This window comes from Periophthalmus magnuspinnatus, chromosome 21 (assembly GCF_009829125.3).
Source record: "Periophthalmus magnuspinnatus isolate fPerMag1 chromosome 21, fPerMag1.2.pri, whole genome shotgun sequence".
Taxonomy (NCBI): domain Eukaryota; kingdom Metazoa; phylum Chordata; class Actinopteri; order Gobiiformes; family Gobiidae; genus Periophthalmus; species Periophthalmus magnuspinnatus.
In genome coordinates, this window is record NC_047146.1 from 29,967,198 (window position 1) to 29,982,621 (window position 15,424).

Sequence of the window (15,424 nt, forward strand, 5' to 3'; positions counted from 1 at the left end):
GATATTTCAACAAATAAACAAGAAAAGAAAAACTGCGGCTTGCTACAGTGAAATGGCCTATGACTACGAACAACTTTGAATGGTTCCGATTCTATTATTAAGCTTTTTTAGAACAAAATATAAATAATGACCTACGTGTATCATTGTTTGATACTAAATACCACAAGAAAAGCATAATTTGTTAAAGGGCTTATATTACGCTATTTTCTGATCTGTTATTATGTTGTTTCCTCATCACAAACAGACTTGGAGTTGTGTTTTGTTTCACACAAACTCTGCATATTTAGGCTGAAGACACTCTGTTCCACCTTGTGATGTCATATGGTAAGACAAGAAGTGCTCCACTGTGTTTTAAACTCCACACACCTTCACTAGATTCATTTGGGTGGTTTGAGCCCTGAAATCACCAATGTCTACTGATTAAAAAGTAAAAGGCAGCTGTTAACTTGAAAACTACCACTTAATGACATCACAGAGTGGAATAGAGCTTTTGTTTTTATCAAATATCCAGATATAAGACATTTAACATTTTCAAACTGCTGTATCTGATGCATGTTGTGTGTATGTAGTAGACAGTGAAACCTCTGTACCTCTCGTGTGGTGCAGAGCGGCTGAAAGGCGTTGGTCCCACAGGTCATCACCTCCGTTTTATTCACCAACAAAACTCGGATGTAATTCTGACACTCCATCTGGAAAACAACAAACACAAGCTCATAATACATTTTCATTTGTATAGAGTTGCACATTGCATTATTTATTGACGACCTGCTTATGTGAACTGGCACAAGCAAAGCTGCCAAAACCTCTCAGACCCCACCGCTCACACATCACACTATACAGTGGTCCCTCGCTATATCGCGGTTCACCTTTCGTGGCCTCGCTCCTTCACCGATTTTTTTAGTCCACTTTTGCATGCTTTTTTTTTACATTGTATGAAGGCATATTGTGTTCTGCGTCCTGATTGGCTAAGGGACTGTAGACCATTGTCCATCAGTCTCCTCCGTGCCGTGTCTCCTGTACAGTACAGAATGTGTTCAGACAAATTTACATAAATGTTGGATCGCAGTGTGACTCTGAAGTGCTGTATGTTTGAAAGTTTTCTCCACGACAAAACCCACAATGTCGAAGAAACACTCTGCACTGACAAAGGCGCCTACGAAGGTTTGAACTTTGAGAGTGTTTAAAAAAGAGAGAAATGTGAGAAAGTGTTAATGCGTGTGTGAGAAAAGTGTATAAAGTGTTTGGTGAGAGGTTTTACAGCTGCAAAACATATATAATAATTGTATTGCGGGTTATTTTTAGAACGTAACCCCTGCGATGAATCCACAAAATGTCTCTTGTGAGCTTTAAGCCATGTTATAATACAGTTACCGCCTCAAAAACAGACCTGGAGTTGTGTTTTATTTCATTCATTCATGTTTGAATAATTCATCATTATTGTCTGCCTACATCTTCAAAGCTTAAAATGCTCAGTTCCACCTTGTGATGTCATGAAGTAGTAGTTTTCATGTTAACAGCGACCTTTTACTTTTAGTTCAGTAGAAATTGGCAATTCCAGGGCTGAAATCATCAATCAACGAAATGATTCTAGTGAAGGTGTATGGAGTTTAAAAACACAATGGAGCACTTCCTGTGTTACTACATGATGACATCACAAGGTGGAACAGAGCATTTTCCATTTCAGAGAATAACTCCTAAACTCCTAATCACATAAATACTTTAGTCTTTAAAGTCTGTTCATCTTTGCGGTGTATAAAGAGGCCACTCTGGACTTGCTAAAGGCCTGTATGGCACTTTTTAATACACCAGAGAAAAGAGACGACAGGTTTAAACAGAACAGGCCCAAAACTTTCCTGTCCCATCTGAAGGCAGGTCTACGCTCGCATCGACTTCCACTGTGAGCTGAATCGAACGTAAACTACAGCGAGAGCACAACATCGCTCTGAACAAAAGAGGACCCATGGATTTATGGGTAATGAGGAGTCTTATGTAAGGGTCTTTACAGTGCCACTGCTGTGTATGAGGTATGGATGTGAGAGAGGGAACTGGAGAGAGGGAGAGACGGAGGGGACTGTGGAGAGAGGGAGAGATGGAGGGAGGGGACTGTGGAGAGAGGGAGAGACTCAGGGAACTGTGGAGAGAGGGAGAGACGGAGGGAGGGGACTGTAGAGAGAGGGAGAGACTGAGGGAGGGAACTGGAGAGAGGGAGAGACGGAGGGGACTGTGGAGAGAGGGAGAGACGGAGGGAACTGTGGAGAGAGGGAGAGATGGAGGGGACTGTGGAGAGAGGGAGAGACAGAGGGAGGGGACTGTGGAGAGAGGGAGAGACTGAGGGAACTGTGGAGAGAGGGAGAGACGGAGGGAACTCTGGAGAGAGGGAGAGACTGAGGGAGGGAACTGGAGAGAGGGAGAGATGGAGGGGACTGTGGAGAGAGGGAGAGACTGAAGGAACTGTGGAGAGAGGGAGAGACGGAGGGAGGGGACTGTGGAGAGAGGGAGAGACTCAGGGAACTGTGGAGAGAGGGAGAGACGGAGGGGACTGTGGAGAGAGGGAGAGATGGAGGGAGGGGATTGTGTAGAGAGGGAGAGGCGGAGGGGACTGTGGAGAGAGGGAGAGATGGAGGGAGGGGATTGTGTAGAGAGGGAGAGGCGGAGGGGACTGTGGAGAGAGGGAGAGACTGAGGGAGGGGATTGTGTAGAGAGGGAGAGGCGGAGGGGACTGTGGAGAGAAGGAGAGATGGAGGGAACTGTGGAGAGAGGGAGAGACGGAGGGAACTCTGGAGAGAGGGAGAGACTGAGGGAGGGAACTGGAGAGAGGGAGAGATGGAGGGGACTGTGGAGAGAGGGAGAGACTGAAGGAACTGTGGAGAGAGGGAGAGACGGAGGGAGGGGACTGTGGAGAGAGGGAGAGACTGAAGGAACTGTGGAGAGAGGGAGAGACGGAGGGGACTGTGGAGAGAGGGAGAGATGGAGGGAGGGGATTGTGTAGAGAGGGAGAGGCGGAGGGGACTGTGGAGAGAGGGAGAGATGGAGGGAGGGGATTGTGTAGAGAGGGAGAGGCGGAGGGGACTGTGGAGAGAGGGAGAGACTGAGGGAGGGGATTGTGTAGAGAGGGAGAGGCGGAGGGGACTGTGGAGAGAAGGAGAGATGGAGGGGACTGTGGAGAGAGGGAGAGACGGAGGGTGGGAACTGTGGAGAGGGGGAGAGATGGAGGGAGGGAAATGTGGAGAGAGGGAGAGACAGATGGAGGGAGAGGACTGTGGAGAGAGGGAGAGACACAGTGTGAGAACTGTGGAGAGAGGGAGAGATGAGGAAAAAGGGAACTGTGGAAAAAGGGAGAGATGGAGGGAGGGAACTGTGGAGAGAGGGAGAGACGGAGGGAAGGGACTGTGGAGAGAGGGAGAGACAGAGGGAGGGAACTGGAGAGAGGGAGAGACGGAGGGGACTGTGGAGAGAGGGAGAGACGGAGGGAACTGTGGAGAGAGGGAGAGATGGAGGGGACTGTGGAGAGAGGGAGAAACGGAGGGAGGGGACTGGAGAGAGGGAGAGACGGAGGGGACTGTGGAGAGAGGGTGAGACGGAGGGAGGGGACTGTGGAGAGAGGGAGAGATGGAGGGGACTGTGGAGAGAGAGAGAAACGGAGGGAGGGGACTGTGAAGAGAGGGAGAGACTCAGGGAACTGTGGAGAGAGGGAGAGACGGAGGGGACTGTGGAGAGAGGGAGAGATGGAGGGGACTGTGGAGAGAGGGAGAGACGGAGGGGACTGTGGAGAGAGGGAGAAACGGAGGGAGGGGACTGTGGAGAGAGGGAGAGACTCAGGGAACTGTGGAGAGAGGGAGAGACGGAGGGTACTGTGGAGAGAGGGAGAGATGGAGGGGACTGTGGAGAGAGGGAGCGACGGAGGGGACTGTGGAGAGAGGGAGAGACAGAGGGAGGGGACTGTGGAGAGAGGGAGAGACTGAGGGAACTGTGGAGAGAGGGAGAGACGGAGGGAACTCTGGAGAGAGGGAGAGACTGAGGGAGGGAACTGGAGAGAGGGAGAGATGGAGGGGACTGTGGAGAGAGGGAGAGACTGAGGGAACTGTGGAGAGAGGGAGAGACGGAGGGAGGGGACTGTGGAGAGAGGGAGAGACTCAGGGAACTGTGGGGAGAGGGAGAGACGGAGGGGACTGTGGAGAGAGGGAGAGATGGAGGGAGGGGATTGTGTAGAGAGGGAGAGGCAGAGGGGACTGTGGAGAGAGGGAGAGATGGAGGGAGGGGATTGTGTAGAGGGGGAGAGGCGGAGGGGACTGTGGAGAGAGGGAGAGACTGAGGGAGGGGATTGTGGAGAGAGGGAGAGGCGGAGGGGACTGTGGAGAGAAGAAGAGATGGAGGGGACTGTGGAGAGAGGGAGAGACGAGGGTGGGAACTGTGGAGAGGGGGAGAGATGGAGGGAGGGAAATGTGGAGAGAGGGAGAGACAGATGGAGGGAGAGGACTGTGGAGAGAGGGAGAGACACAGTGTGAGAACTGTGGAGAGAGGGAGAGACGAGGAAAAAGGGAACTGTGGAAAAAGGGAGAGATGGAGGGAGGGAACTGTGGAGAGAGGGAGAGACGGAGGGAGGGAACTCTGGAGAGAGGGAGAGACAGAAGGGGGAGGGAACTCTGGAGAGACAAAGGGAAAGAACTGTGGATAGAGGGAGAGATGGAGGGAACTGTGGAAAGGGGGAGAGATGGAGGGAGGGAACTGTGGAGAGAGGGAGAGACAGACAGAGGGAGAGAGCTGTGTAGAGGGGGAGAGAGGGAAGGAAGATAGAGAGGGGGACAGAGAGCGAGAGAGAGAGAGGGGGAAGGAACAGGTTGAGAGATCAGGAAAGGGAGAGGAGAAGGGGTAGACACATGGAGAGGTAGAGAGAGGCATAGAGATAATAGATAGTAGATAGATAATAGAGAAGAGGGAGATGGGGAAAGGGAGAGAAAAAAGAGGGCAGACAAAGAGGAGAGAGACAGTGAGAGGGATAGAGATAGATAAGGAGAGAGAGAGTGAGAAGGAAGAGAGAAATGGGAAAAGAGAATGAAGAGAGAGGGCAGACAAAGAGGAGAGATGGATAGGTAGATAGGTAGGTAAGAAAGAGAGAAAGATGGGCAAAGGGAGAGGAGAGAGGGGGCAGACAAAGGGGGAGAGGGACATAGAGATAGATAGATGACGAGAGATGGAGGGGATTGAAGAGACACAGAGAGAGAAAGAGGTGAGCAAAAGAGTGAAATCAAGAGGGGGAGGGAGGGAGAAGATGAGAGAGGAGGGAAGAGGAGGAGGGAAATAGATGCATAAGAGAGGGAAAGAGGGGGAGAGCAGTGAGAGACAAAGGAGGGTGGAGGAGAGAGAAGAGAGAGAATTGATTGCATGTTTTGTTGTTTGTCGATGGGGAGCTCACAGTGGGAGATAAAGTGAAAGGAGCAATCAGTTTGTGCTGCAGAGTTTGAGAGACATGAGCGGTTTGTTCATTACACTGACATCATTACAAACTGCTGGCATTACGTCATGGCTGCTACTACTTCATTTACACTGTTCTGGCTAGAGACTGCTACTTTGGGCATGAGGTGATAATACTACTAATAATACTAATGCCTTACAGATGAAAAAATGAAGCTCGTCGAGGCTTCAGTTATTGGAATTCCAACCAAGAACATCAAAACAACCAAAGAGCCAATCCAGGGAAAACCTGTTGAAGGTAACGCCCCTTCCCGCCCACACCGCTGGGTTAGCAGGGAGCAGGCGCTTAGCAATGCAGTCAGTCAAACCTGTTGCTAACGCTAGCGGGAACTACCTCAGCGGAAAGAAGTTGCCACATTTGTTTGTTATTAATGTTCATTTTTTGATTTACGGACATAAAATAAAAACAGGACCACGTAGAGCGGATTAATATGATCATTTTAAGACCAAAATGACGAGCCTGACAGCAGCAGTTATAGAGAGAGGGGTTACATTTTTTTCAATGTAAAGTGAACTGGAGCCAGAGCCGATGGAGCTAGAAGCGCGCCCATGATCACTTCCTGTTTGGAACGCAGCTAGCAGGTTAGCTATGTCCATTTATAAATACAGTCTATGGCTTGACCTTATTCCGCTCCTCCCACTTTTAACTATAAATGGTAACAGAGGCAGGTTTATTTGTGTATATAACCTGTAAAACTTATTTACTGTAAAACGCAGCAGCCCCAAGCAAAATAATACAACCCCAACGACACTGGCGACGCCCACACCGTCTATCCATAATCAGGTGAACAGGTGAAGCTAGTGTCTCGCTGTAGTCACTATTTACTCTCCCCATACTCTGTGATGGAAAGATAACCTTGTAGCCACAGTCATCCTGGGGCAGACTGACAGAGGCGAGGCTGCCAATCTGCGCCATCAGCCCCTCTGAACACGTTCGTTTTCTCACACAACACATTCAAGGTGGGTGAAGCATCATCGTAATAATAAAAAAGTAACTCTTGTCTACTGACTGGAATTTGTCATTTGCAGTTGTACCTCTTGCACAGAATATACTGGCTTACATCTTTTTAGTCTGTCGAATAAGGGCGATAACAACTCATCCATTACACAGAGGACCAGATATGAAGGGGTGTGTCATGGGGGAGAGGGGGTAGATGGGGTAAGACAAAGAGGACGAAGGGTAATTGGGATCAGTACCTCGGTTTTGCCTTTGCTTTGACAGGACCTGCGCGTCTCCTCGTCTGGTGCCCACTCAGTCGCCTAGGAAACACAAAACAAGTGCAGAGCCAGAGGTTAGGGACAATGAGACAAAAGAGTTATGTAACGTGATACAAAAATAACGTCTGTCTTGGTGAAATGGATTTCTTTATCAAAGCAAAATGAAAAAGTTGAGATTGGATTTTTCGGACAGTTTTCCATTAGTAGGTTGACAGGTTAGGATTATATGTCAAATGTCAAACTTTATTTCGATACTAAGGAGGATATGTGATGCTCAATATCGATCCTGACAGTGCAATGATAATGAAAACACTTTTTCTTTAGACAATAGAACGTGTACTTTGTTTTATATTCTCTTGTGGCCTTATACGTATCTCTGTAATCCCTCAGTGGTCCAGGTAGTTTCCATAGTGGTCCTTGGTCCAGCTTTATTTTGAACAATTATTATATATGTTTTAAGGCTGTAAAACCCCTCAGCACACACTTTATACGCTTTTCTCACACAGGCATTAACATTTTCTCACATTTCTCTCTTGTTTAAACACTCTCAAAGTTCAAACTTCCGTAGATTACCTCCCTCTTCCTCAATGATCACTTTAAATTTGTTGTTCACATGCCTCTGCTCCAGTGGTATCCACAGAGGCGCCTCTCCGTGCAGAGAAATACTTAAGTCCAGTGTTTCTGTAATTTGTCGGTGCAGAACGTTTCTTTGACATTGTGGGTTTTATCGGGGAGAAAACTTTCAAACATACAGCACTTCAGAGTCACACTGCAATCCAACATTTATGTAAATTTGTCTGAACACATTCTGTACTGTACAAGAGACACGGCACGGAGGAGACTGATGGACAATGGCCAATCAGGACGCAGGACACAATGCAAGTTCATACACTGTAAAAAAAAGCATCTGTGAAATCTGTGAAGCAGCAAGGCCGTGAAAGGTGAACCCAAGCTTGGATGAGCAGCGAAACATCTTCACGTTACTATGGATCAGACGGAATGAATGAGGGATTACACAGACTAGTAAACATAATAATAATTAAAAAAAAAAAAAAAAAAAAAAAAAAAACATTGAATGAGGAGGTGGGTCCAAAATTTTAACTGGTGGTGTAATTCTATCTTGATTTGATTAAAGATTTAAATATTATTTGCACAACCCTATATATGAAATAAACAGATTTTTGCTTCCAGTCCATAGAGAACATTTTGAGTACTTTTTACCATTCAAAAGATACAATATTTTCTCTTGCCAATGCTAAGAAGAGACTAGCTTAGCACCTTTCCTTATCAAACTTAATCCAAAATGCACAGGGACACGTTTTGGGCTGGTTTGAAGTGGCTAACAGAACCGTATTATCCAGCGCAGAGGTTAGCGACTGTTGCTAAAACCAAAACACACTCACATCAATGACCTGTAGCTCTGCTTGTTTATAATGTAAACAGGGAGATCACGCTGCCAACAGCTTATTCAAGTCCACCGCGCGGCCCAAACAAGTCCTGCTCAAGGGCCGGGGATTGGATTAGCATACATATGAGGCTACAGCTGCAGTCTCCAGTCTCTTTTTCTCACTAAGTTTGAGGCACAGTTCTTTTGCATTGGCTTTGATCAAACATTTGGGTTGTGTTTGAGGCTGAACAATGAGGTCAGAGATGAAGCAATGCAAAAGTTTGGGTACTGCGGTGCAATGAACTGAGAAACTTGTGCGGATTATGCAGAGAGAAAATGAAAAAAAAGAAAACATCCAGTCAAAATGAACGTAAAATCCTAGCCCACAACTATTTAAGCTTACAATAATGCAAAAAAACCAATACTAGGATATGTAATGGTAGACAGTTTATCAATGCTAATATCAACATCCGTGTTATCAAAGGGTTTTTTCATACTGGAAGTCTTTGGAAAGGCTCTCGCTGAAAGAAGTCAGGAAAAGACAGAAGATTCAGATCAATACTCCAAACTGATGGGTCAAAACATCCATCATCACACAGAAATCAAACTTTTGTTAAATCCAGTTGAGAGACATCTTTATACACAATACTGCTCTGTGATTGGTCATGATTTGATGGATCTAGTGCAGTGCTATGATCACTTTGAACACACCAGAGACTCAGTGAGTTGCTTTACTCCAGGCAGGAAACAGATTACGCTGCGAGCAAAACTTGTAAATGTAAGATGCTCAGAGGATCATAAGATTAAAATATAAAGACTCTGTATGACTGTGTATAAGGTCTGTGTTTTTCTCTCACTTTAAAAACTGTTCTAAGACTAAAATTCTGTACTGTGTTGCATGTATATCTCTGCCCTCCGTGTGTCTCATGTGTCTGCCCAAACCACAACCCAGTATCAGACCTGCAGCTGTACTTATTAGGTCATTATTAGATATCGCTCCATCCAAACCCTCTTCACATTCTGACTTGTTTTTGCTGCCAAAGTAGTGCACAAAAGCTCCAGAGCCTCAGATTTGGATGGCACTGTGTTTTCTCAGACAAACTGTGGCTGGAACAAGCGTGAGCTCGGCCAAAATGTCAACAGCAGATCTGGGTCAGTGGTCCACGAGGAGGAAGCCACTGCTGCTGATTCACCGGGGACGAGGCTGGAATCAACTACAGCACTGAGAGCCAAAAATACTGAGCTTTAACTTCAGCTGAGTTGGTAGAATGAAGCAGTTTTAAAGATGGACTGTAACTTTAATGGAATCCATGGAGAAGTTTTTGCTTTGCTTTGAATGTTTCACTATGTATGGCATTAAATATGTATCTCCATGGACACAGTAGGTGACGCCAGGATCTGTCTACATTGATGAGAGCCAATGAAAGTTTGTCAGCTGGTAGAATTTATCATATTTAAAGATATGCTATGTGACTTTTCTGGCGGAGAGACACCCGCCTGCTTGTCTCCGTGGAGAAATTTTTACTTTGCCTTGAATATTTCCCAATATGGCATTAAACATATGTATCTCCATGGGGACAGGCAGGTAACAGCACTAGTCCAAGTTACAGGTCAGATCTGTGGAAAAATTCATGAAATTTAATTCATTTTTGAGCTGATGTAATTGAATAATTGTAATTTATAACAGGTTAATGCCAAACTGTGGAACATTCCAGACAAACATTAACATCCCTCCAGCAGAAAAGTTACGTAGTCCACCTTTAACAGTCCATAAGGTGCAAGAAGTACTGGATGAGTAAAAAAATAAATAAAATAGCTTATACTTGAGTACTACATGAAATCTGAAGGAACAGTTTAAGAAACACAAATGTTCAAATCATTAAATATTGTCAACATAAAGCTTTTGTAGTGGGAAGAGTTTTTTTTTTTTTTTTTTTTTACTGTAGTAAGAGTACTGTTATATACTGAATACTTTACTCAGGTAGGAGTAAAAGTATCTGAAAACTACTCCAATTCAATGTAAAAGTTAGTAAAAGTAACTAAGAACCACCTCTGGCCACTTTGCAGATTTAATAGCATTCTTGTGAATACATTAGCTTGCTATTTCCACATTTTATCTTTTTGGTCTGTTCAGTATTTTTTAGTCCAAACTGATCTCTTATATGTGATATATGCAAAACTAATGGTCTGAATTTACTACTTACTTCCACATGAGGGAGCACAGATCATGGTTCGTGAATCCATCAAGATTTATACAAAAGACCCATTGTATTTTTCACGCATTTAAATGACGACACTAAAATCCTTTGGCCATGTTCTTAACTCCTCATTAAATGTTTTATTTCCATTAAAGGTCCACACTATAACACAGAGGAGCTGAAGCTGCTGGCAAGTCAACGCAGTATTTTCCTAAAGACTAAAGCAGGACTCTTCTAGGGCTAAACCAGGACAGATCTGGGCTTGAACCAGGGCTAAACCTAAAACTTAACCATGCAGGACTGAATTTGGACTAAGCCAGGATTAAACTAGGTCCAACCCAGAACTAAAGCATGGCTGAATTAAGTTAAAGATACAATTTTCCAATTGGAGGAAAAGACTAAAGCAGACCTGAACCAGGGACTCATCTAGGACTAAACCAGGACTGAACCAGCATCGAACATAATCAGGACCAAACCAGGACTAAACAGGACTGAATCTAGGACTGAACCAGGACTAAACCAGGACTGAACCAGGACTGAATCTAGAACTGAACCAGGACTAAACAGGACTGAATCTAGGACTGAACCAGGACTGAATCTAGGACTGAACCAGGACTAAACCAGGACTGAACCAGGAATGAATCTAGGACTGAACCAGGACTAAACAGGACTGAATCTAGGACTGAACCATGACTAAACAAGGAGTCAACAAGGACTAAAAGGACATAACCAGGACTATAGCGTAACCATGACTCATATAGGTCAGAAACAGCAGTAATCTAGGATTAAACCAGGACTAATCTAGAACTAAACCAGGATTAAATAGGACTGAATCCAGGACTGAATCCAGGACTGAATCCAGGACTGAACCAGGACTAATAGGACATAACCAGGACTACTCACATAGGACTGAAACTGCAACAATAGGACTGAATCAGGACTAATCTAGGACTAAACCAGAAGGAATAAACAGGGTTGAATCAAGGACTGAACCAGGACTTAATCAGGTCTACACAGGACTAAAGGACTCATATTTTCCTATAAAAGATCGTGCCTGCGGGCTGTACCTTTTTAAGCCCTCATCGTTGCTGCTGCCGTTTTAATTAAAGCCAAATGAAGAGCCAAAAAGTGAATAAAATCATATATCCTCAGGACACGCTTAGCCCAAAATAAAATATATGCATCAGAATGTGCAGGAGCAGCAATTAGTTATAAGTAATTTAAATCTATGTGGAGGTCTGTTCACTGGTGAGAGAAGGGTTAAAGATATAGTCCTGTAACTTCAGGACTAAACCAGGACTAAACCAGGAATGAATTATTAAAACAGAACTAATCAGGGGTTTAACCAGGGCTGAGGCAGGACAAATAGAGAGCTGCACCAGGAAATAAGACATAATCTAGGATAAACCGGTGCTGGGCAGGATTGAACCAGGACTAAACCAGGACTGAACAAGGACTGAACCAGAACTAAACCAGGACTGAACCAAGACTGAACCAAGACTGAACCAAGACTGAACCAAGGCTGAACCAGGACTGAACCAGGACTAAAACAGGATGGTTCTTTGAGATCTTGAGTCCACTGGAATCCTCCTCTGTTTAGTTTTCCTTTTGATCCAAAATGCTGTTGTGTGAAGTACTTCCTTCCTTCCCAATCCTCATTACTACTAATACAAAAACACTATTGAAAAGGTATCAGACCAAAACCATATTGTAAAACTTCATAATACTCACACGTAACATAAAGATTAACTGCCTTGTTTAAAAATGTTTGAGTCACGGCTGAACAACTGAACAACCACTGCGTGTCAATGGCACTTAACAAAGAAAAGGCCTAAATTGGAGCTAATGAGGAACCAATAATGAAGCTCGAAGATGGAGCAGCACATGTGATTGGACCAGTACAATTAACATCTCCTCAAGAGGCGTGTCTCTGATTGGTGAAGTAATGCTGTCTGTAGGAAGAGAAAATTCTCAGAGAGAGATTGAAAGATTATATATACACTTCCTTTGTGGTGGTACTTCAGGTTAAGCAGGAGTCCCATTCAATCCAATGAAGTATTTGGGAAAGGTTTGCTGCTAAAATTTGACATAAAGTAGGTTGATTTGTTTAAAATGTTGAATTTTCATGTGACCAACAAGTCAACAGTTTACCGATTCTCTGGAGACTTTAAAACAGCTGTGTAGTCCCTGTAGAACTTATGTGCTGTCAAGCTCTGCCTCTCTCCTCCCTCTCTTCTCTCCCTCTCCCCAACCCGCTCTCACTCTCTACCTCTCTCTCCTCCCTCTCTTCTCCCTTCCTCCCTCCCTCCCTCTCTCCTTTCCCTTTTCCCTTACCCTCTCTCATTCTCTACCTTTCTTTCTTCCGTCTTTCCTCCCTCTTTCCCTCTCCCCAACCGTCTCTCTCTCTCCTTCCTAGCTCCTCCCTCCCTCTCTCCTCTCCCTCTCCCAACCCTCTCTCACTCTCTACCTCTCTCCTCCCTCTCCCCTACTCTCTCTCACTCTCTACCTCTCTTCTCCCTCTTTCCGCTCCCTCTCCCCTACCCTCTCTCACTCGCTACCCCTCTCTCCTCCCTCCCTCTCTCTTCTCCCTCTCCCCAACCCTCTCTCACTCTCTCCTCCCTCCCTCTCTCTTCTCCCTCTCCCCAACCCCCTCTCACTCTCTACCTCTCTCTCCTCTCCCTTTTCCCTTACCCTCTCTCATTCTCTACCTTTCTCTCTTCCCTCTTTCCTCCCTCCTTCCCCCTCTCCCCTACCCTCTCTCTTCTCCCTCCCTCTCTCCTTCCCTCCTCTCCTTCCCCGCTACCCTCTCACTCTCTCCCTCTCCCCTACCCTCTCTCACTCTCTACCTCTTTATCTCCTCCCTCTCTCCCCCTCTTCTCTCCCTCTCTCCCCTCTCCCTCCCTCCTTCCCTCTCTCTTCCTCCCTCCCTCCGTCTCTCTCAGTGCCGTGGCAGTAGGTTAATTGAACGGGGCGAGGACAGATGAGCTGTAACTATCAATACAACACAGACCTGCCACTTACCCACAATCCTCTCTGCTCCCCGCGGCTAAACGTAGCTTGATGACGCTAATGAACTTGTCTCTGAGTCCGTTTAGCTGCTGTTTTTCAATGCTAAACCAAAAGCTTCATTGTTTCATTTTCATGCAACACTGGAAGCTTTCTCTCGATTGTTGGAGCTGTGTTTGAGACAGAAAAGAAAAATGTGACTTAAATGTGTCAACTTCAGTAAAAACAAAATTGGCGTGATCGTTATAAATTCTATGATTAAGGAGAATGCTAGTCCCGTCTCCATGTAGATGATTGTTGCTTTGTCTGAAAATGTTCAACAGTATGGCGTTAAACTCATCTATCTCCATGGAGACGAACAGGTGAAAGCCACCAGCTCAAGTTGTAGGTCAGATCTGTGGAGAGGCGACACAGTTCATAGTGATGCATGATTTTTATCCATACTGCGGGACATTCCAGGCAAAACCATGTAGTCAAACAAGTAAAAAAACTTACTTAGTTTACATTTAAAAAGAAACACAACAACTACTACAGCTCCTACGTCTTTTCCTTTTGTCTTTGGCTCCTTCTCTAGCCCCTTACCCTCTATCTCTCACCCCTCACTCCCGCTCCTTCTCCCACTCTCTCTCTCCTCTCTCACTGTTCTGTATCACTCCCACCATCCTTTTCTCTTTCACTCCTCTACTTCCCTCTTGTTCTCTCTCTCCCCCTCACTCTCTCAGTCTTCCTTCCATCTTTGTCTCTCTCCCTCATTCTCCTCTGTGTCTCTCTCCCCTCCCTCAATCAATCTCCCTCTCCTTCCCTCTCTCTCCCCCTGCCTTCCTCCCTCTCTCTTCCCTCCCCCTTGTACATTCTCTCTTCATTCCCCCTTTTGTCTCTCTCTCCCTCTCTCAAACACCTTCTCTCTCCTCCTCTCTTTTCCCCTCTCTCTTCTAATCCCCCTCTCTCCCGTCCACCCCACGCTCTTTCCCTCCCTCCTTATCCTCTCTCTCTTTCTCCCATCCCTCTCTCCCTTTTCCTCCCTCCCTCTCTCTCTATTTGTCTCCCTCCCTCTCCCTCCCTTCCCTTTCTCATTCCTTTTTGTCTCACTCTCTCACACACACACCTTCCCCCTCTCTATCCTTCTTTCCTTTCCCCTCTCTCCTCTCCCTCCCATATACCCGCCCTCTCTATTTACCTCTCTATCTCTCTCTTCCTCCCTCTCTCTACTTCTCTATCTCTCTCTTAAACTCTCTCTCTAGCTTTCCTGCTCTCTCTCGTTATCTCTCTCTCTTTTTCTCTATCTCTCTCACCCCTCTCCCTTTCCCTCCCTCGCTCTCTCCCTCTTTCTCACCTGCCTTCCTCCCTTCCCCTTCCCGTTCTCTCATACTTTCATTTCACATCCCTCTCCTTCCCTCTCTCTCCCCCTGCCTTTCTCCCTCTCTTCCCTTTCTCTTGTATATTCTCTCTTCATTCCCCCTTTTTGTCTCTCCCTCCCTCTCTCCTTCTGTCTCTTCTCCTCTCTTCTCCTCTCTCTCTTCTCATCCCCCTCTCTCCCTCTCTCCCATCCACCCCCACCCCTCACATCCCTTTTTGTCTCCCTCTCCCTCACATACCTTCCCTGTCTCTTTCCTTCTTTCTTTTCCCCTCTCTCTTCTCTCCCTCTCTTCTAGACCTCCATCTACTTGCGTTGCTCCTTTAGGTCTTAGCTCGGACAGTTCTGACAGGGCCGGGCCGACACAGCCAAAACAAACCACAGGGGGCGACGCTGGGTGGTCAGAGAGATGGGGCATAGAGCGCGGGAGCAGACAGAGCACCTGCTGTTCTGCTAAATGCGGACGCCATCTTTGGACTGGAGGATGATGCTAGTTCATATGGTAATGATACTGAAAATAACAATAATGTGTGTGGTTCCATAACATCGTTGGATCCATTTTGTTATGTTTGCATGTATTGGTTGATATGGGATTGCCTCTTTTATAGTAAAGTAAAAGATCGGTATTAGAACTGATCAGTTTCTTGTTATATGCAACATTTTGCCAGTAACAATTAAACTGTTCATCGCTATGGCAACAGTATTACCTTTTACTGAGACCCACTGTTGGAATGTAACAAGGTAAAAGTAGAAAAGTACAATACTTAAGTGTAAATTTTAGGTATCTGA

At 45.8% G+C, this 15,424-nt stretch overlaps 1 protein-coding gene across 3 annotated transcripts in view; it reads right to left on the reverse strand.

Moving 5' to 3' along the window:
• Positions 1-15,424, reverse strand: part of sema5ba (sema domain, seven thrombospondin repeats (type 1 and type 1-like), transmembrane domain (TM) and short cytoplasmic domain, (semaphorin) 5Ba) — a 344,594-nt gene that overhangs the window by 105,534 nt on the left and 223,636 nt on the right. For all 3 annotated transcript variants that reach the window (XM_055230746.1, XM_055230747.1, XM_033987339.2), the window contains 2 exons: positions 6,670-6,732; positions 591-689 (listed from right to left, as the gene is read on the reverse strand). In XM_055230746.1, the coding sequence (XP_055086721.1) occupies positions 591-689; positions 6,670-6,732 (162 nt within the window). The remainder of the gene's footprint in view (positions 1-590; positions 690-6,669; positions 6,733-15,424) is intronic.